This window comes from Homalodisca vitripennis, chromosome 4, assembly GCF_021130785.1.
Source record: "Homalodisca vitripennis isolate AUS2020 chromosome 4, UT_GWSS_2.1, whole genome shotgun sequence".
Classification (NCBI taxonomy): Eukaryota; Metazoa; Arthropoda; class Insecta; order Hemiptera; family Cicadellidae; genus Homalodisca; species Homalodisca vitripennis.
The window spans coordinates 56372253-56395367 of NC_060210.1; the positions used below are offsets into that span (position 1 = coordinate 56372253).

The 23115-nt window shown below is 33.4% G+C and overlaps 1 protein-coding gene across 1 annotated transcript in view; it reads left to right on the forward strand.

The window, feature by feature from the left end:
* Positions 1 to 23115, forward strand: part of LOC124359332 (dynactin subunit 4) — a 44220-nt gene that overhangs the window by 5526 nt on the left and 15579 nt on the right. Inside the window, exons 3-6 of the mRNA XM_046811996.1 lie at positions 107 to 279; positions 2011 to 2159; positions 8850 to 9018; positions 10627 to 10810. Of these exons, the coding sequence (XP_046667952.1) occupies positions 107 to 279; positions 2011 to 2159; positions 8850 to 9018; positions 10627 to 10810 (675 nt within the window). The remainder of the gene's footprint in view (positions 1 to 106; positions 280 to 2010; positions 2160 to 8849; positions 9019 to 10626; positions 10811 to 23115) is intronic.

The window sequence follows — 23115 nt, forward strand, 5'->3', positions numbered from 1 at the left end:
TCTATGTTGATCTGTACATTGTCTAACATACAGGTTTATAGAATATCAAAGTGCAGGATCTTGTTGTTTCAATGTTTACAAGTTTTTAATGAACTGTTTACTACAGGTGCGGTACGTGCATGGATTGTCCAAACTGTTTGAATGCCTTGTCAGTCCGTGCTACCACCATCTCTCGCTTGTCAGAGGACGGCTCCAAGATGCCAGGGAAGGTCTACTATCTTGCATGTTTCTTCTGTCGGTGGACTACCCGAGATGTGGGAATCCCTGACCAGACTGCAGGTAAATACTGACATAGTGAAAATTTAACAGCACTTACTCCCATTCCTCTTCCACTTCCTCTTCCTATACAGATTATGATGATCACATTCGTGTGAGTTCTGGCCCAGTGGGACCTTCACATGTCCCAGTGCAATGAAATAGTGTTGTGTAATTCTCTAAAAACAGATATGACTCTTAACTGTAGCTCTTTATTTATAATTCTGACTGTTTTTAAAGACAAACAGTGTCTATCATTCATTCACATTACAACATCCCCAAACAGCCCAAACAGCAGTACCATATGATAAGGTAGAATATACAGAGTCCATACCACCCGTTCATTACTTGTATAGAAAAAATTGTATGTACTGAATCCACCACATAAATTGTAAACCCACTAAATAAGTTATCGGCTATTTAATAAAATTAGTTTGAAATGTTAAAAATTTGTATGATGTCCCTGGGTTTGAATCTCGAAAAATTCAATGTTAAATCAGATTAAGCGATACATAATTTTAAAGCTTATTTAAAGTCAAACATTTTAAATTTCATTTCACAATTTTATCTTTATCTGTTTCAAAATAGCGTCCAAAAATATCCAAAATTACGATGTGTTCTACTTTTTCAATCCTCAAATTAGGATCTGTTATCATTCGGTTCGGTTGAATTTATCACTCTACATAAAAATACCTTACAAACCATACATACCCCTACAAGGCAGGATTATTATAATTTGTGGGTCCAACCTCGTATTCCAAATTTTAACAAATCTAAATTTGGATTAACAATAAAATTTCAAATGCAAAGGTTGGCCATTTTATATCATCAAACTGAACAACTGTAACGTTTATTGTTTTCCCCCATCTCTAACCATTTCAAAATAGCGGCCAAAGAAACTGACTTTTTTGCTTTTTTCCAAATATAAAAGTAGAGATTAAACTGAAAGACATTGTAATAAAAACCAAATAGTGTCAAAAAGTCAACAGTAACATTCATTACGCAATCATTGTCATGACTAATATCTAAGTATTCCGGTTTATACTGCCTTGAATCATTGCCAAAACAATTACATTCTTGAAATATTACGGTCTCATTGTGGAGAGATATCTTCTGTCATTATTGGCTTAACATTTACGTCTATGTGATGAGGCTTCATTTGGAAACAATGGTGAAGCAAATCGGCACAACATGAGGAATTTGTTTATAGTAAACCACCATCCCGGTACTGGAGTTAAAACACTTTGTAATAGAATAGTATGACGATTATTTTTTGATGAGACATTAAATGGGAAGTGATGTAATAATTGTATTTCACATAAACCTCTCAACTTACTGATATATATTCCTCAACAAGGATGGCAAAGAGTGTGGTTGATGTAAGATGGCATACCTGCACACTTTTCTATTGATGTAAGAATCACGTTTGATCTGATTTTTCCACCAAAATGTTTACGTACATGAGGAACAGTGTATTGGGGTGCTAGATTTTCAGATCTCACGGTACCAGATTATTATCTGTAGTAGAGACTTATTATCATCAGGTGAGGTCTACAAGACAAGATGTAACAGTAAGAATGAGAAATGCTATAGTTTCCATCTCTGAAGAAGTTATTCATGCTGATATTATTTAATCTGTAAAGGATATTGTCAATTAATTAATTAACTAAGTTCATTTATTTGTTTTAAATCAGTTCTAAAACCTTTTGTTGCCATCTTGTATTTCCAAAGAGTATTAAAACGTGGATGTTCAAGCAACTGGGAGCTGGCCGGAGAGAGAGAATCCCCATGCTAATCGTATCAACACACTACTGGAGCACTACAAAACCAAGGCACTGCGAGAGAAAATAGAGAAGGAACGGAAGACCCTCAGCACTCCACGGAGGGGCTACACGCATCTGGCTGTGAGTATTCTCCTAAAACTTGTCAACTCCTCACCCCTAACTATCTGCAGGTGGATTATTTAGTGGGTCAAATATGGTATGTAGAATGCAGAAAATAAGATTGTGATAGGATGTCAAGTCTTATGGGAATTCCAAGTTGTTATTATTAACATGGTTCTCATGCAGTCTGGAGAGTTAGACACAAAAAATGTAGACCTAATTTGTCAAATATGTGGTCATCCTTATTTTTTACATGGGTTTTAATTTTGAGAGTTTACAGACTAACTTTCGAACCGAAGCCTGAGTGAGAGTACATTTTTTCACTATGTAATTTGCCCTTCACTTCTTTTTCAGTTGTTGGTGACAGAAAGAAGGAATTTGAAATATGGTTTACATTATAGATGTTTGTAAATTTGTGTTTGTCTCCACCATACTACGTTGGTTTCAATGAAGAATTAGCTCAATAATTTTAGAATTCGGAAGTCGGGTTTTTATTCCAATCTCCTGATCCAATTTAGATTTAAGTTTAAAGAACAGAGGTTTGGGATCCTGAAGTCGTAAAGTGAAACAGTTTTTATAAGATTAGTATTTCCCTCCCACATTCCATGATAATTTATTGAAGTTCTTCGATGGCTTCAGTAACAATAAGAGTTAGCCTTTTTATCCCAATGACAAAAGTGTATCGTACAACTAAAAAGTTGCTGCGGTCAATATGGGTCTGTTCTGGTTGTTTAAATTCACCCCCGGTCTAATCTATTTACAGTTCCACAATTGATTTATGCTGTTGCACTAACCAAAACAATGGTCTCATATATTGGTTTCGGAATCTAACTTAGGTTAAATTTTGATGATTAAGTGATTTTTATATTTTTACCGATCACTAAATATGTATTAGGGGTATATACTTCAAGTATTAGGGCAATGTTATCTCCATTTGCTTTTCAATAACTACAGTAAAAAGGCCATACAGAATGTTAAAGGAACTAACCCGGATGACGATTTAGAGGTTAGTAGCCTAGGTGTTCAGAGGTCTATCCTCGGCAAAGTAACGGCCCTCATGGACACGAAGGGAAAACTCGACAGAATTGAGTCATCCATGAAGTTTCTCGCTGAAAAGTATGACTCATTGCTGGATGAGGTCGTCGAACTTCGAGCTGAAAATAAAGAGCTTAAAGCCGAAGTTAACACCCTTAAGTCAAATGGTCAAGCTTCCAGAGAAGCAGTTGACAAGCTGAACACCAAGGTGCAGAACTTTCAGCTGATATTGCCGACCTGGACCAATACGGTAGAAGGCTAAACCTAGAAATACATGGGCTGAAAGTGGAAGGAAACTCAGCACAAGAAAATCTTGCAGAGGTGCTACAAAAGGTGGCCAAAGACATCCATGTGGACTACCAGCCTTCCCAAGTTCATCAGGCACATCGTCTACAACCTCGTAAAAGACGGCAACCCACCCACCATCATCGTCCAATTCTATTCAAAGACTATAAGAGACAAGTGGCTGCACAGTGGGAGAAAAGCAAAAATCAGCGGAGTTTATTTCAACGAGAGTCTTTCGGGTTATCATAGGCTGTTACTCAAAGACGCTAAGCTAAGAGCCAGAACACATGGCTACGCTTTTGTTTGGTTTAGTGGCGGGAGAGTAATTGGTGAAAAAGGGAGAAACCAGTCAAAATGTTCTGGTCATCAAGTCTAGAGATGACCTAAAAAAGATAAACTAGGTTAGCCTAAAGTAAACTCAAACAAAAAACTAACTTAAATTGTTTAACTTCGAAATGGAGCCCTTTTTTCACCAGTATTCTGGATATTTGGTTGTTTATATTGTTTGTTGGAAGCTGTAGCATGAATTTAGCCTATAATTACCACCACAGCATTTCTTACCATATTTATACTATAGTAGGCCTTTAGAAATTGTTGATTTTTTCATAGTTTGTTTAATTTATTGTAGTTGTTTATTGTATCTAGATCTCTGTTGTGTGTTGTTATTGATTGTTGTTATTGCTCTTTACACCTCTTTAGTTTATTGTTCCCTTTATTGGAGGCAAAGAGGGTTTGTTTAATTTTTTAATAGTCTATTTAGCTTGTTATTACTTGTTGCCTCTCTAACCTGTTTGCCAGTAATGTTTTAGATTTTGTTGTTACATTTTAAATAGTTTAGTCTTAACTCATTATTCATGCAGGAATTAAATTTAACCGATAGTCGTTTATATTACTGTAATTATGGCAGTTTTGATGAATGGACAAATAGCCTAGGTGAAAGTAGAAAGGATATAGACCTTCTTTATCTAAACATCAGATCTCTAAATAAACACTGGGACACACTAAAATTACAAATTTTTATCCAAAAATAGTAGGCCTAAGTTTGATCTGATTATTTTTATCTGAAGTGTCATGTGACTCTCATGAGTTAGCTTATTTAGTTTGCCATCCTACACTAAAGTGTTAAAACTTAGAGAAAACAAGGGGGGAGGGGGGATTGTTATGTTTGTCAATGACCTAACGCTTCAGTTTTTCACAAATCACAGTTGATAACATACAGCACTTACGAACACATTACTGGAGAATTGAGTATAGTGGGATCGAAAGAACCTTACAAAATTTATTATTTCATGCAGTGTACAGACCTCCCACCTCCTCTAGTGGTTTTTCACTCCCACAGGCCACCGAAGAGCTAACTTATGCCCTCACGAAACTGCACACACTCGAAAATTTGATACTAATAGGGGATACCAATATAAATCTGAAGAACAAAAAGTGATATAAATGTATTGAGTTATGAAGGCAGCATTAGCAGAAAGGGGCCCTAGAAAGGGGTATATGGGACTACACGAGAGAGGAAATACGCCTGGGTAGTGTAGTAAGATCATGCATAGACCACATTTATTATAAAACTGGATATGTCTATTAAAAACATTTTCACTGGTATAATTAAAACCAAAATTTCTGACCATTACCCTATAGTTGCCAGAATATGAGCTATTGGGAGGAAGAAAAAGAGACACTGAGGTTGAAAAAACTAAAATACTAAAAGAACCACTGCTAAAGAAACTCATAGAGAAAGAAACTTGGGATATAGAAGATACAACTAGTGTAAATGCAGGATTCGAGAAAGTAATAAATAAATTCATTAGCATCTATGACAGAAGTACTATTACCATAAATAGGACAGGTGGGAGGATTGATAAGCAAGGTGGACACCACGTAAGGACTCCACTGAAAGAATGGATGAACCAGGAACTAATAAACTTAATAAAGGAAAGGGACAGAATATTTAGACTATGGAAAGGGGACCCCTCTAACATCAGATTCCGAAATTTGTACAAGAATTTAAGAAATAGATTGAACAATAAAATAAAATATAGAAAAAAATAGGTATTACCAGCATTTATTCGAAGTCAACAAAAACAATTCCAGGAAGGTTTGGGAAAACATAAATTATCTTTTGGGAAGAACAACTAAAAATAATATTGATAAGACAATTGAGGTGGCTATGGGAAAAACCATGAATAACAAAGAAATTGTGGATAGCTTTGCCAATTATTTTTTAGAAGGCATTGATAGAATAAAACACTGCTGTGGTAATAGAGAGGAATGTGATATAAATGACAATATGGATAACAGTGTATTACAGAATTTCTACATACCTATAGCTACTCCGAAAAGTATTGTAAAAATAATAAAAGGCATTAATGCTGACAAGTCCCCAGGAATCGATGGAGTAAGAATGAAAGACATTCAAAAAGCAATGGATGGTATCACCAAACCATTGACTACATTAATAAATAAATCATTAAAAGAAGGAATATTTCCGGATTGCTTGAAAACATCTATTGTTAGACCAGTATACAAAAATAACAGTAAAAAGGATTTTCAAAATTATCGTCCCGATAGCCATATTATCATCTGTAGAGAAAATATTAGAAAAATATGTATTAGAAAACTTAAATAAATACTTAGATGAGAATAAAATATTAAGTCATAAACAATTTTGGATTTAGAAAGAATTACAACACTGAAATGGCATTAAAAGGGTTTGCAGATATAGGAAATAAAATTATGGACACTAAAAACTGCATGGATTGGCTTTGTTTATTGATTTTTCAAAAGCTTTTTGATACTGTAGAGCATAATAAAATTGTTGCAGCCCTAAATTCAAAATGGGTGTGAGGGGTCCCTATTTAGAATGGTTTAAGAGCTATTTAAAAGACAGGAAATTTGTGGTAAAAGTATTGAACACACTAAGCGATGAGAGAAATATAAAGTACGGAGTACCGCAAGGAAGCCAAATCGGTCCAGCTCTTTTTATAATTTATTTAGATGAGATTTTAAGAAAGATTGAGGATTGTCCACATTTTTTGCTTTTGCAGATGACATATACTACTCCTGTCACAGCATAAAGATATAAGAATTGCAGAAGAAATACTACAGAATAATTTTAACACGTTAAACCAAATGGACTCATGACAATGGCTTGATAATAATAAACAACCAAAGACATGCTTAATGCATATTTGCCAAAAGAATATGAAAATTGATAGAGTAGTAAATATTAAATACCATGATTGTGAATGTTTGCATGGTCATAAACAATGTCAATGTGAGAGTATTAAATTGGTTGAAACTGTGAGATATCTGGGCATAACTGTTGACAATAGGCTAACATGGAAACCTCATGTAACTTTACTACAGAGAAAACTCGGCCCCTGTATTGCCATAAATGCATAAATTGCAAAATAAACTTACTGAACCAGCAAAGATAGCAGTTTATAAGGCACTATTTCAATCAATAATCACATATGGAATAACTACCTGGGGAACAACAGCGAATAGCCATTTAAACCAAATACTAAATTTACAAAAAAGATGTTTAAGGGCACTCTACGGATATGAATTGGACATAAATGACAATCAATTGGACCAGCACTATAGTTTAAAGGACAACTAACACCTAAAGGATTGTATATAATTTAAAATTTTACAGATATATTATGAAAACAAACAATTAAGGAAAACCCTGGACAGAAGCTATAATACTAGGCATTTGGCTAAGTACAAAATACACACCCCAAGGACAGACTATGGGCGCAGGCTACCAGAATATATAGTACCGAATCTATTTAATCAACTGCCTAGTGAAATAGAAAATTTACCAAATCTAAAGAAGTTTAAATTCGGCAGCCTACATTTGGTTAAATACAGCTAGACCTCTATATCAAGTATAAAGACAAAACTTGCCATTTGTAGATGTCTTAGAAATAGGCCTAGCCTGGCCCAATCCCCACTAGCCTGCACTGACATTCCACTACACTGCACAACACTCAAAACTATTTTCATTAACTCAGATTCACTCTCACTGTACTAGACTGTTGTTTATTCACACTACTTTATTCACCGACTACGAAAAAGCCACTAAACCCACTTTACTCAGTGAGCAAACATAACATAAACATAACCCAAAAACAAAACATAACCTAACCACGATTAGCAGAAACTGTTTCGACCAGACGACACTACTGCACACAAACTGGAGACAGACAAAGAGGAACAAAATTCAGACAGGTATGCACGTATTACACACCACTGAACTCCTAGAAGAATATATTGTTATATTATTAGAAAAATCGTTTTCAGATATCTAACCATGTTATTGAAATTTATATTGTTTTTTTCGTTATGTAATCGTTATATTATTTTATTGTTATTGTTATTGTTATATTAAGTTCAAACCATATTCATACAATTGCCAAATATAAATAGAAACATGATGCCTACCCTAAACCACAAATAAATCGTCATTAGTAGTTTAATTTATTAAATTGATTTTAAGCGATACAACTTATTAAAGACATTATTGCCAGTAGAAGTGGAGCAGTAGAAGTAAGGAAATATCGCTGGACCTCGCCGACAAAGTTTTTTTTATGTAACTTGGCGAGGCCAAACTGTGTAAACAATGTAATTGAATAAATAAATAAATAAAAAAAAAACCAGATTAGATTACGTTATGTGCAAACATTCACAGCTTTATACAATAAGGTAGTTGTTATAACAGTGTATAAATAGCATTTCTATTGTATTAGATGGATTATTGATCATAAGCGCAATCTAAATTTAAAATTAAATAACTTTGTATTTGCAATCTGCATTACACAACTGATTAACCACTTTACAATAATTCAATATTTACTAAAATTTAAATGTAAACACATGTTTCTGCCCCTTTGATGAACTTCAGCTGAAAGTGTTAACAGCTGTTAAGTATCAGTTCAATTTATATTACGTGTTGTAGTGTAATCTGCCGGATCCAATGTAAAACACTCCAATATCATAACATTCGAATGTAAACAAACTAATTTTTCAATTTGAATTCGACTTTATTTGGTGAAATGAATGTGTTATGGGTGGTAAAAGCACTCTAAGTGTTAATTCATACCAAAAGCTATACCTGTTCCAAATTTCAGCACAATCCGTATAGCAGTTTCAGCGTGATTCGAGGACAAACCTCCAAACATCTAAACATACACACATCCAAATATCCAAACATTCAAAATTTCGCATTTATAATATTAGTGGGATGTACAGCTGGACTGCACTGTATAGTACATTTCAAACCTTTTGCACATCTTAAAATATCTGATCTTTGATTGTCAGTTAGTAAGTGTCAACATCTAACTTTATTAAAGTAGAAGATAACTGCAACTGGTTATATTGCAGGAGCGGTATGGGTTGTCAGGAATGATAGCACGCCGCAGGGCAGGCCTGCCAACAGTACCTCTGGGAAGAGATGCGGAACTGACAACTCCCCCTGCTCCGGCCACAGCCTCTGAGACTGTAGAGGACCTGCCAGACCACTTCTTCACCCAGGCTCCAGTGCTGACTCAGAGTGAGTCAACATTCTTTTGTGGCACTTATAAATGTAGTCTGTAGCTCTTAAGCCTGGACCACAAAGGAGAGAGAAAGAGAGGATTACTGATATTTAACATCAATCAATTTTACAATATAAGAAACACAAGTGTATTTACTTTATTGTAACATTTAATGATGGCATATCCTTGTAGGCCTAATCCTATTTATCCCTTCATAAAACAATATGTGGAAAAATTTAGAACAGACAAAAACAGACAAAATTTCAAAAGGTCCTTCACAATCCTACCATTGTCAGAAATAAACTTCAAACAAAGAAAATGTTCTTACTATTAACATCAAGTATGATTCTTTTGAAGTCAATTTATTTTTTTCAGTTTTACTCAGAAGTCTGTGACGTATTCAATCAATCCAATGTCTACATGGATGCTTTTGATATTCAGTATAAAAATGTTCACAAAATATAAATCTTGAAATCTTTATATGAAGATTGGGAAATGTTTATTTGTGTCTTGAATTAGCAATTTTTGATATAATAATAAAAAACACATTTTTAACTAGTTATTCACTAATAAAATATTAAAAACTTTGAAAATCATACGTCTAATTTATTTGTTTTCATCAGAAAAATAAGTGTAATGATTTATAATGTAGATAAGTTCTAATTGCAACCTTGATAATAGAAAAAACTTTGCTGTGCTTTACAATGATTAAGTGATTATTGTTAACATTTTCTAAACAGTGTTATATATTTTATACAAGTCTGTTATTTTGGAATTTCTAAATATAAAAACTAAAATTTAATTTTATAACTTATACTATTAATAATATTTGTTTATTAATAGTTTTATTCGTTTTTTATTTTTTAATAATTGTTTTTATACCAATATCATAAGAGGGCACAGTAGCTAGCTGTTTGATTTATTATAATGGAATTAATATAACTATTTCATCACTACATCGTGGACACTGGATTTATGCCAAGTAGTGATAGTGTCTATGTGGTACACGCTTAGTTTATATGCTTAATACTTTCTGAACGTTTACAAATGTAAATCAATAACACTTTGTACATAACCACTACACCTAAAAATCTACTCTTTGAGGTAATTATCAGTTTCCTGTGGTTTAGGGGAATGGCTCGCAAGGAGTCAGAAGGAAATCTTTAATGGAGAGCATAGGTATTAGTCATCCATTAAATTAAAGAGCTCTATTAGAAGAACACAGTGCTGCAAATTGGACCTCAGAAGATTCATCCTTTAAAAAATGGCACTGGTATACAGTTTAATAACGTTACTAGGTAGGTCCTGATATAGATAGCTTAATATTCTTTTCTTGGCTCGAATTGAAAAAGTTAAACTTTGTAAATGCATATAATTTTGTAGGGTAGTTAGTAATTCTTTACATCCGGTCCACAAGGATTTCTGAGATATATATCTAGTGCTAATATCTAAATTAAATATTGTGGCACTATTCATGAGTATTTGTCTGTTATAAATCTTTTTTATTTGAAGTTATGCACTTAACTTTGCATTATGTAGACAAAACTTCACTTTATCAAGTGCGTTTTTTTAGTGACTGAATGTTTTATCTGCCTACTCATATTTCACTGTGTATTGTGTCCCAGTAACCACAATGACACAGCGCCTGGCACTGACCGACTCACAGCCAGTCAGCACTGAGGATTTGATCCCTCCCCACCGTAGGTTGTTCATAAAACGCTCGCAGCGTTGTCGTGAATGTGAACACAACATCTGCAAGCCTGAGTTCACCCCGGCCTCTATCAAGTTCAAGATACAATTGGCAGCACAGTGAGTGTATAACACTAAACATTGTTTGAATTTTTAATTAGTTTTATAGCATACAATATTTTGTTGTTAACGCTTTGAGTGCGAACTATTCAACTTGATGTACTTAAAAGTGTCAGTTATCTTACTGCCAGGTGTACTGAAAGTTGCCAAACTATTTTGTCAGTTTGGCATAAATTTAGTAAAATTTATGTTGTTTTACGTAGATTTTGTAACAAAATCAGTCTATTGCAGTTGTCCTCATGGTTGCACTTAAAGAAACTTAATACATAACTACGCCGAACATGACTTCTAGATCCCAAACCCTGTCCATAGTTTATATAGGGTGTAAATTAAGTCCTGATACGCCTAGATATATTCCAAACAGATTTAGATATTGATGTACAACCTTCACCATACTTATTAAAATAAAATACTTTTTAGGATTTTATGAATGATACAAATGTTTTTACCCCTTTTCAAAGGGAAGTATGGGGAGGAGGGGAAAGGTAACTTTAAATTTTCAAATAGCAACCCCTATCTTGTGACATATCATTTTATAGGTCCTTTTAATAGAAAAAAATGACACTAAGAAAACACCTCTACACCATGTCTAGTAAAAGTTATGGGGAAATAACACAAAAACATTATAATCTTTAGGGATAGTGCCAATGTGTATGGGTCATTTTCAAATTGAGAACTAATATCATTCCAGGCTAATAACATTTTAGTAAAATGAACAAATTAAAATTATAATAGGTTAAGGATTAACAAAAGTATGCTAAGTAGTTAGATAGAACCCATTTAAAAATTAAAATGATAATTAGTTATTGTCCCAATAAATGTTATAACTCTCATTTTGTCCCCTCGCTGACTGTCCCCAACAGTTGCCATGAGAATGTCTCTACAAATCTACAATATAAATCTATATTCTTCAATTGTAATACAAGGAGTAAGTCCATCTTCCAATTATAATCTCTTTGACCATAACCTGTGAATAAATCAATATCATTTCTAAATAAAGGATATTTTGCGTTTTTTTTCATGTCCCCAGAACTATCTCTAAGACAACAACCTTTTTTTCCAAAATGCCACAAAAACATGAATTCAATTCCAGCGTTCCCTGTCTTGTGTGTTATGAGTTGTGGATATTCCGCGTTACAGGTTTAATATTGTTCTTGTTCGACAAATTCGTAAAATCTTCTTTTAAAACCCAATCCAGGTAATTATTTAATTGCGTATATTAATTAGATGTCTACTCGCCGACCGGTAATGTAACAACGTATTTCTTGAACAATTGCGTTCATATTATCGGTGTTGTGAGCCGTTACGGAATCGGACATTAACTTCGAAATCTTACCGGGTCTAACTAAGTGCGTTGTTGAATTAGCGGAAATCCTCGGCAGAATGTCTCCTCACGGACTGTCTCCTAGCAGACGTTACCGTAGAGACAGTCTCTTCGTGGAGGTCCGCGAATGTACCTGCCGACGTCGGCGTTGAGACATTTTTCCATCGGCGAGTAGAGTTTTCATAACTTTAAATTGAAATTTTTAATAACAATTGATGTTTTTAATAAGTTTTCTTCTTACGTTAATAACCCTTACAGCCTCATGCGACTATCATAGCAGCCAGCAGAGGCAATTTCCTCCTCCCCAGGCAATACTCATGGTATCTAGAGGATTATTTTACAATACCTCACTAACTCTGTTAACCCTTACAAGCCCCATATGTCTTTCACACAGCAACCAGCAGTAGCAGTTTCCTGCTTCCCAGCTATATAGTTTTTGTAAGTGCTATTTTGATTACTATTTTTTCTTTCTTTATAGTTTCATAAAAAATGGGAAATAAGAAAAAGAAAAGCTAGCTGCAGAAGACGCAAAAAATATAGGCGAGAAAGGGAACTAGCCAATGCAAGAAATCGCAGATACAAAGCGAATTTTGTCTGAAGAAAAGTTAGAAAAAAACGGCAAAGAGATAGAGAACGATACCATCGCTTAAAACAGGAAAAAAATAAAGTTGGCTAGTGAAATGACAGAAAAATAGAAGAAACAGAACAGAAAAGTTTAGAGAAAACGAAAGGCTGCGCTTAGAAAGAAGAATAAAGATGAAGAGTTATTAAGAAAAACACTCCACCCAACATTGACACTGAAGACTTAGCATTTACCGAGAGAGATTTTCGGTAAAAAACAAGTTGGAAGAAAAATGGTTCGGAAAGACAGAGCCAAGGCATATAGAGAACTAAAAACAAAAAGAAGAGAACGAAAACTAAAAGCCAAACTAGACAAGTACAAAAAACTGCTTCAGAGAGAGCGATTGAAAAACACTAATTTAACGTCTCCTTCACCTAGAAAAAAGTGAGAAATCTGGTTGGCCATGAAACATCGCATGTAAAAAGAGACTTTTTGCCGGATATGTCCTTGAAAAGCAGTTAAAATCGTCAGTGAAAAATACGCCGCCTAAAACTAAAGAGTGTGAAATAACGTCCAGAGTTATCGGATCGAAAATATTAAGGAAATACAGAGTCCAGAAAGTTTACATATTGTTATATACTTTTATGATAATGCAAAAAAGGAGTTAAACACGATTCAAGGAACAGCTGTTAGTATACTTTTAATAAAACCCAACACATTGTCAGTGATTGGTAGACGATTATCATCTTTTTGCCGATCGCAATGGTCCCTCGCCGACGGCCGCTGTCTCCTCGCTGATGGCCGATGTCCCCTCGCCGACACTTGTCTCCTCGCAGACGATTACTTTTTTGCACATTGAAACGTAAATAATGGAAAAAAAAGAGTTGTGTTTGTAATTTCGATTAAACAAAACATCTAATAAACAACGTCAAGTAAGTTTTGATTATTACTTATATTTTATTTTTGGTGTTTTTTTTTTTAAAATCGTTCTGATTATTTTACTTTTCTTATTTGAGCATACATTTTTCTAATAAAATACCTCCAATTCTTGAAAATTATGAAAATTTCTTATATATTCCATCTTACTGATGACAGTGACTAATAAGAATAATATAAATTTTGTGGTTTAACTTTTTAATTAAACCTTAAAAAATAAATGTTTTAATACTGTCGGCGAGGAGACATAATTTCAGGTGTCTCCAACTTCAAATTTAAAAAAAATATATAAACTGTACAAATTAAGCTCTGCTACTTCAGTAACTGTTACTATTGATAACTAAGGAGCACTGCTGTTGTGTTTTGAAATATTTTTAATTTATTTTTTTATTTTTTTTTTACTACATCATATTAGTTCTCAATTTGAAAATGACCCGTATAGTGCATTTCAACACAATGTATGCGTGATAGCTTTTAATAAGACTTTGAGGTGCCCAGCTTATTGAAAAAAGTATTTTAATAAGTATGGTGAAGGTTGTACATTGATATCTCAATACGTTTGGAACGTATCCAGGGTTATCAGGACCAAAAATTAAATATAACCTTGAACATTTTTACAAACATTTTGAAGTTTATAAATGTATTTGTGTGAAAAAAATACTTAAGTCAAAATCTAACTTAGTGTAGAAAACAGAAATCTAATTTACTTCAAGTAGATACAACTTTAAAATCTTATACTCATTTATTGACAGTAACGTTTCGGAAACATAACCCTGGATGTGACAGTTGAAATTCCTATAATGGCATGCACTATTTTGCTAGTTGTAGTATAAAGCCTTATAATAAATATAACTAAATTTTGTATTACTTATCAAATTATACAAAATGTCTTAAAAAAGTTTTTATGCAAAACATACAAAAATTCCACTTTCCCCAAAATTTGTAAATTGTTTTTGGGAATTAGACAAATTTGTGTTTTTGCAAAAAATTACATAATCAAATTCTAACATTTTTAGGTACTTTATGTACGCTTATTATATTTTGAGACCTTTTCTATGTTGTAGAGCACAAAAGTTCTGAAAATAAAGATATATTTTTTGTTTTTTTATATCCATTTTTCATGTAAACATGGTTGTTGCAAATCCTAAGAAGTGTTTTATGTTGTTTTTTTTATATTTTTTTAATAAAAGTTGTAAAGTCACATAATATACTGTCAGAAAATGCTTAAAATGAAGTAAATTTATTTAAATAAAAACTCATTGTCTTACAATAATTGTCTAAATTCACCTGACTAATTTACTAGGTCACTCACTGTTCAATAAATAAAAAATAATAAAATAAACAGTACTGTATTTGTTATTTAGACGTAGGCCTAGGTATAACGATTTTTATAATACAATTTAGCCTGCAGACCTGTAAATGTCACTAAATTATTGTACAATAAATGAATCAGAAAAAAAACCATTGTTCACGGTATAGTTTATACATACAAGCTTAGACTTCACAAATAAAAGTTTAGAATACACAATGAGTAATGCCGGTGCATCAATATGGCGGCCATAGTCCTCGAAATTATAAAGTTTGATCACAGAATAAATACTTATAATTTACTTATTCCTTGAAGATATTTATACCACTTGATGGCAAATTTCACAAGAAAAAGTTTGATGTTGTTTAATACTAACACAACCCTAATTATTAATACTACAAGAAACAACAAAATACTAGTGACTAGTGAAACTCGTCGTCTAGCATTACAGAAATGTTGCAAACAATGTTTGCGTCAAAGATCTTTCTGTGTAACATATATCAATGAACAGATGTTTGAAGCAGATGATCTTGTTGAGAAATTCTGAATGCAGTGATGTAGCCAAACTCATTCCTAAACAAGATTTCCCGCGGCAAAAGTATAGGAAAAAAAATCCTTTTTCGCGTTCACTCAAAGTACACAACCAAATAGCAAACCAACATTTATATTGCAACTTTATAATAATTTTGGTGCTTACTTATTTAATATTATAATTCAAGAAACTATGTATCAAATTAATCTGCTAAACATCCCGATTTATTTGGTATAATATTTGTCCTACTTAAGTTTTATTTTCAATAACAAAACTTTGATTAACCCTTTTAGCCCCGGCGTCCGGTATATCGGACAGAGGTGGTCTAGCTAAAATGCCCAACGTCCGATATACCGGACGTCTCGAGAATTTATTGTAGCTGGCTAATAATATGTCCAAATGCCATCAGTTTCGGTATAGTAGTCGGCGAAGAAACGGGCTACATGCAAAAACAATAAACCTTCCAATTGGCATCGTATTTCGTCGTCATTGAGCGTAGTTTATTTGTCGATGTCAGTTGTCAGACGACTTCAGTTGCATTGTTGTTGTATGCTGACTTATAACCTCAATTAGTTTGCGTAATTGAAAGCGGTTGTTTTTCGTGTGATTTATTGTATTATTAGTAAAAAAAACATGAGTAAACGTCGTAGAGAAAAGTTACCAGTGAGTGAAAACACTTTGATAAAGACTGGTACTTTGGGATTATACCGACCACACCCATACATGAATCGTTATTTGACATTTTGCTTCTACTGATTACTAGATTAGCGTAGAACAATATTTCGTCAATATAAAACAGGAATTGTCTTATCGCAAACCCCTCCCCATCCTCAGACAGAGGTCAAAGTCGAGCGGTCTAGTAGATAAGTGATTGCAGAGTCCCGCCGCGCGGCCTGCCGTAATCGGGATTCTCGAGAAAGATAAGATAACAGCGACAAAAATACCGATCACAATACCTGGAAATGCTTGTTGATTAATGGAATGTTAGTTCTGTTACTCAACTACATCGTTTTATAACGTTCTAAGTTCATTGAAAAAGGTTTAAGCGTTGGGGGCATATAACGGAATCTGACCCCATTCCCAAAGTACCATAAAATGTATATATTGTAAATATTATTTCTTTTACTTTTTTGAAAAATTAAACAAGTTTTAGTCTTACAAACCATTACAATTAGTTTGTGTTATTTTACAATTGTTATTATTTCAAAAGTGCATAAACAAGTAAACATATCTGTATACTTCTACTGACGTGTATGTGGAAATATATGAAGAAGTGCTTATGCAGCAATACAATTAATTGGATATATCTCCTGCATTTATCAAGGAAAGTTCTTAAAATTTTGTGTGTGTAGTAAGAAATATGTGTACAACAAAATTGCTTCATTTTTCAGGGGCTACAATGTTTTTTTCTACCGTTTATGTATGTCCAAACTATAAAAAATAAAAAAAAATAAAAAAAATTTTATGTATAAATACGCTAAAAAAACAAATCATTCTGTAAAAGTACTTTTTAACTATTACATCTAAGAGTACACTTATTTGTGAACAATTTAAAACAAAAACCTAAAAATTATCTTCAAAAATAAGAAAACTAGATTAATTTTCCCTCAATTCTGCACTACGGTCCCTTATCGCCATGGGCTTTCTGGCAAGTCCATGGAAAAATGGCTGGGGTTAAAAGGGTTAAATAGATGAGTGAAAAATCAACTAGTGACTAGTCGTTCAACATTGGAGAAACAGTTTTTAGTGACTTGTCACTAGTCGTCTAACAGATGAAGTGTTAATGAAGATTTAAATTCATTTAGAACTTCACTATCATGAAGATTATGATTATCAACAACTCTCCTTATTGTGTTTTTTCTTAAGAGTAAAATCATCCAGAAATAAACAAACACACAACAAAATGTAAGTTACAAAAAACAGCTGACTTAGTCATTGGTCATAGTTTGCATGATCAACATGATTATAGTTTTTTAACACTTTGTACCCTGAGCCCGAGTATAGGTCGGGCCGCGTCGGCAGCGCCTGCTACCGGCACCCGAGTATAGCTCGGGTCGTGTTATTTAATTGTATTTAATTGCTCAGTCATCTTATTTTTGGATTCAAACATTTTGATTATGTTCATTGGTTGTCTAAGTTCGTATTAAGAATAAGAATAAGAATATGTTTTATTGTCGTTCAGGCTTACAAAAGCATTGACAAAGTTATTTATATTGAGCAGTATTACCACGTCACTAACCTACTTAAATAAATAATATAAGGATATTTAAAGTTACAACAAATAAGTCAATAAATAAAAAACAGTTAAAAATGTATTACTTAATAAAATCTTAACAACTTAATCTCTATGAAAACTAGAGATCAAAATAACAATAGAAACAATATAAGTTATATATACATAAACAAAACATAAATTTATTTATTAATAAAATTAGACAAACACTTATTATAAAACGTTAATAAATAATTAAGTACAGTTGCACAGTATAAAAATAAATTCTTAGTTTAATAATTGATCACAGACAGTAAAAAAAATTCATTTAAAGAATAAAAGGGATTGTTGAGTAACCACTTATAAAATTTGTGTTATAAATATCTTCACTGAATTTTCATTTATAAGGTGAATAACCTTATTGTACACTTTAATAGACAATACAATATGACTAGATAAAGATTTGCTTAGTCTGTGATACTCAATTACTGCCTTATTCTTGTTACGAGTATTGTGGTCATGAATTTCATTTGTAAATTTTAACAAGTCATGATTCTTCTAAATGAAAGTAATCAAATCAAATATATATATATATATAAGTTTATGATTGTTTGCACTTTTAATTTAGTGAACAAAGGTCTACAGTGAGCTTTTGTTTCTGATTTTGTTATTACTCTAATTGCTTTTTTTTTGAAGAATTAAAATTTCATCGATCCTAGAACAGTTGCCAAATAAAATTAAACCATATCAAAAAACTGATTGAAAATAAGCATAATAAGCTGTTTTCAGATAGTGACTTGGTACACAACTTGTTAATTCTTTTAAAAGATATATAACTCTTGATAATTTTGAGGATATATAATCTATATGAGCCTGCCAACTTAACTTATTATCAATGTAGATTCCTAAAAATTTAGTCCTGGAAACCCTATCCTTGTCAATATTATTGCTGTCCATAGTTCTTAACGTAAATAACATCTTTTGAGTTTTATTTTCATTGAGCAAAAATCCATTTGTTCTGAACCAAGAAGCAGCATCTGTTATAGTGGCTTGAGATAGTAAATTAAGTTCATTCACATTATTGGCAGTATTTAGGAATGTAGTATCATCAGCATATAAAAATGATTTTGTGTTTAATGAGTTTGGCAAATCATTAATGCTAATTAAAAATAAGAGTGGTCCCAACACAGATCCTTGAGGTACTCCCCATTCGACAAAAACATCCTTGGATGTTTCACCATTAACTGAAACTGACTGCAAACGGTTCTTAAGATAATATTCAAAAAATTTTAGAGGTGTACCAGAAATACCATAATATTTCAACTTCAATAAAAGGTCATCATGATTTACACAATCAAAAGCCTTACTCAAGTCACAAAAAGTAACCTGAGCAAAGGCTTTATTTTCAAATGTCAAAAGAATTTCTCTTACCAGCCTGTCCACAGCATCAATTGTCGATCTTCCCTTTCTAAATCCAAACTGAGAAAATTGTAGGTAGTTATTATTTTCAAAGAAGAAGCTAACCTGATCATATACTATCAGTTCAAACAGCTTGGCTAATATAGGGATTAATGATACTGGACGATAACTCTCGGGTTCATCCCGCTCCCCTTTTTTAAAAATCGGACATATTTTTGATTTTTTAAATTTGTTTGGAAAGACACCTTCCATTAAACACTGGTTGAAACTAAACGACAGAGGTTCAGCAATAGTGTGTATTATATTTTTTAATAAATTATTAGAGATATTGTATATATCTTTACTATCTGTATTGTTAAGCCTTTTTGTTGCATGTATAACATCATCCGCTGAAATTAATTTCCATTCAAAATGTCTATGATCAATATTAACCTTATTTACTAATTCATTAACACTTATGCTTGGTTTACTTATGCTTTGTTTAACTTCCTTAACACAATTGATAAAATAATCATTAAAAGTATCTGGTGGTAATTTAATTTTGTGATGTCTGGAGCTATTACTATTATTATTTATTATTTTCCATGCGGCCTTGCATTTATTATTACTTTTTTCAATTGTATTTGCATTGTACTTAAGCTTGGCTTCACTAATTGCATATTTATATTGCTTTTTCAACACTATCAACTGTGCTACAGAGTTATGTGTTCTCAGTTTACCTAAAAACAATAACTTTTCCTTCATTTTTGCAAGGTCAGTGGTATACCACTTGTTATTTACTTGTCTGGAAGAACTGGTTCCAGCTCGTTTTAGGACTATAAAAAATTGTAAGAACCTCAAAATTACTTCTAATATCATTTCAAAAATCTGGTTTGCATCTTTATATGTAAACTTGAGATAAAGACTATTCCAGTCAAATGAGACAAGGCTGTCTATTAAATCTAACACAGCAGAGTTAGGTAATACAAACTTAAGATAATCTGTTTGCATACAAGTTAAATTATTAAAACTTAAATCTATACAATTAATACAAAGTAACAAACCAACATGATCCGAGTATGGAAAATCAAAAAAGTTACAAAACTCTAACTGATGTCTAGCACAGTTAATAAAAATATTATCCAGGCAATTCTTACCCCGTGTTGCAGCTGAATTTAGGCAATAAAAATTGTTTTGTCTCAGTACATTAAGAAATTGTTTCACTGTTTTTGTACAGTTATTTATATTAAATTTATTGTTTACGTCTCCACCGGCTACCACTGTATAATTAATTGGGATATTGAGTTAAAAGTGACAGCATAAAAGAAAAATATCTGCATCTCCTGATGGGGAATGGTATAAACAAACCACTATCAATTTTAAATTGTCAATAATTACTGCAGAAGCTTCAAAATGTACCTCCACACCAATGTTTCCCAGATCAAGGGACCTTGCCTGAACATAATCTTTCACAAAAATTACTGTCCCTCCTCTTAATTTCTCTTTCCTGCAGAAGGCACTAACACAGCGATAACCTACTGGAAATGTTAAACTAATTTCTAATTGTTTTAGCCAATGCTCCGATATACAAATAAAATCTAATTTTTTTAAGTTAACCAGGAAACTTTCTAAAAGTGTTATCTTACCATCCAGACCCTGAATATTTAAAAATAAAAAAACCTGTTTGTGCAAACTGTACTTTTTTATGTTCAGTTACTAAACTATTTAGCCTACTGTTTCTCACTTGTCTAAAAAACCATTATGTCCAGAACTCAGTGTCTGTGCTGGTATTGAAGAATGTTCTAAATTATGCTCTTCCTCTTCTTCAGGTGGCTTTGTATGTTCTTCAGATTCTTATTTTTTTTATTTATTTATTTATTTATTTACGGCAATACACCATTTTACATAGAAATTGTACAACTGAAAACAACAAAGAAGAAGGCTGCTGCACAGAAAAGACATTAATAACAATCAAAAGAATGTGCAAGGACTAATAAATACAATTATGAATAACAGCTGTTATGACAACAATCATAGATAACAATAGTAAATAATAATAAAAAATAACAGATTATAAATAACAGTAATAAACAACAAATTATAAAATAACAATAATAAATGGAATTATAAATAACAATAATAAGTAACGATAGTAAATAACAATTATAATAACAAGGATAGTAACAATTAATAAATAAGAATTGACGATTGATAATAGAATAAATTAACATGCATAATGCTTATTTACAGCTTAGTTAAATTAGTAGTATGAAAACATGTTGAGTTTACTTTAGGATGAAAGCGAGTGCACACCGCTTGAAAGATTCTGTAGAAGGGCCAAAGAAGTCAAGATCAGCACAGGCATCATTACCAAGTCTCATTATGCGGGGTAGAGTACTGTAGTAGGTGTAGTTGGTCGGATGGAAAATTCCTTGAGAAAAGCTGAGGGTGACGAGACTGACGAGGTACATGGAAGTTTATCATCTGAAGGATATTCGGACAATCAATAAGGCTATTTAGTAGTCTGTAGAGGAACATGAGATCCAGTAGAGCCCTGCGAGCAGCCAAGGAAGGAAGGTGCAGCTGTTGTCCCATTTCCTCCAAGTTTGTCTCCAAGTAGCGATATCCCATCTTCACGCCAACCATCCGTAGAAAGCGTCTTTGTACAGCATCAAGACTAGAGCAGTGACCAACCTGATGTGGGGACCATACCGTAACGGAGTATTTCTAGTATTGGCCGAACTAATGTGACGTAAAGTGTTCTTATGGCAGGAATAGCAAAGTGCTGGCGGCAGGTTCGGTTGATAAGTCCAAGAACACGATTAGCCCTGCTTGCAAATGTCCGAGATATGGGCACTGGGGTCAAGGTTTGATGTCAGAAGTACTCCGAGGTCGCGAATTCTATCCACTCTTCTGATGGCAGCTTCCTGGAGGTAGTAGTCAAATAGAAGAGTCTGTCTGGCTCTGGAAAAGGAGACGGAAACACACTTGGTTGGGTTCAAGTCCATTTCATTGATAACACACCATTGGTCCACACCGTCAAGATCCCTCTGCAATTCATTTTGTTGTTGAGCTGAGGAAATTTCTCTAAATATCTTCACGTCATCAGCAAACAAGAGAAAGTCCCCGCTGATGTATTCACCAATATCATTTATAAATAAGCTAAAGAGGAACGGCCCAAGGTGAGAACCCTGAGGAACGCCTGATGTTGCATGAATAGGCCGTGAGAGTGCTGACGCATAGCTCACCCGGAGAGTGCGATTCGAGAGGTAACTGTCAAACCAATGTAGAAGTGATTCCAGCAACACCAAGAGCTTCCAGTTTCTTCAGCAGGTGGGGGTGACTGATTCTGTCGAACGCCTTAGCATAGTCCAGATAGAGACAGTCCAACTTGATTACCATTGCTAAAAGCAGAAAGGATCCTGTTGACAAAGACTGTTAGGTTTGTAACTGTAGATCTTCCATGTCTAAACCCATGCTGTTCAGCAATTACAATATTCTTGAAAAGGAAGGACATTCTATCTAGCACTATGCTCTCAAACACCTTGGCTAAGGCTGGTTGGATGACTATAGGCCTATAGTTCTTAGTGTCAGTCACTTCACCAGACTTGTAAATAGGGACCAAGAATCCAGACTTAAGAATTGAAGGAAAGGTTCCAACCTTTAGCAGTGCGTTGAAGAAACACGCTAGGTGAGGTGCCAAAGGTTCACTGCAATATTTCAGGAGACTAGCTGATATATTATCTGGTCCGGGACTCTTACTTATGTCGAGATTCCTAAGCTTCTTCTCAACTTCAATAGCGGAGACGGTTAAGGTAGCAAGGCTGACATTAGTGCAGAAGGAGTAATTTGGGGCACCAGCAACTTTTGGCTTGAAGATGGAAGAAAAACAATCAGCAAAGAGTTCACATATAGCTTGGGGGTCCGAAGCAGACCTGTCATCGAAATGAAGAATGCCCTGAGTGGAAACGGCTGTTTTAGATTAACGAATATGCTTCCAGAAGGTCTTAGGGTTTCTGACCAAGCTATTTT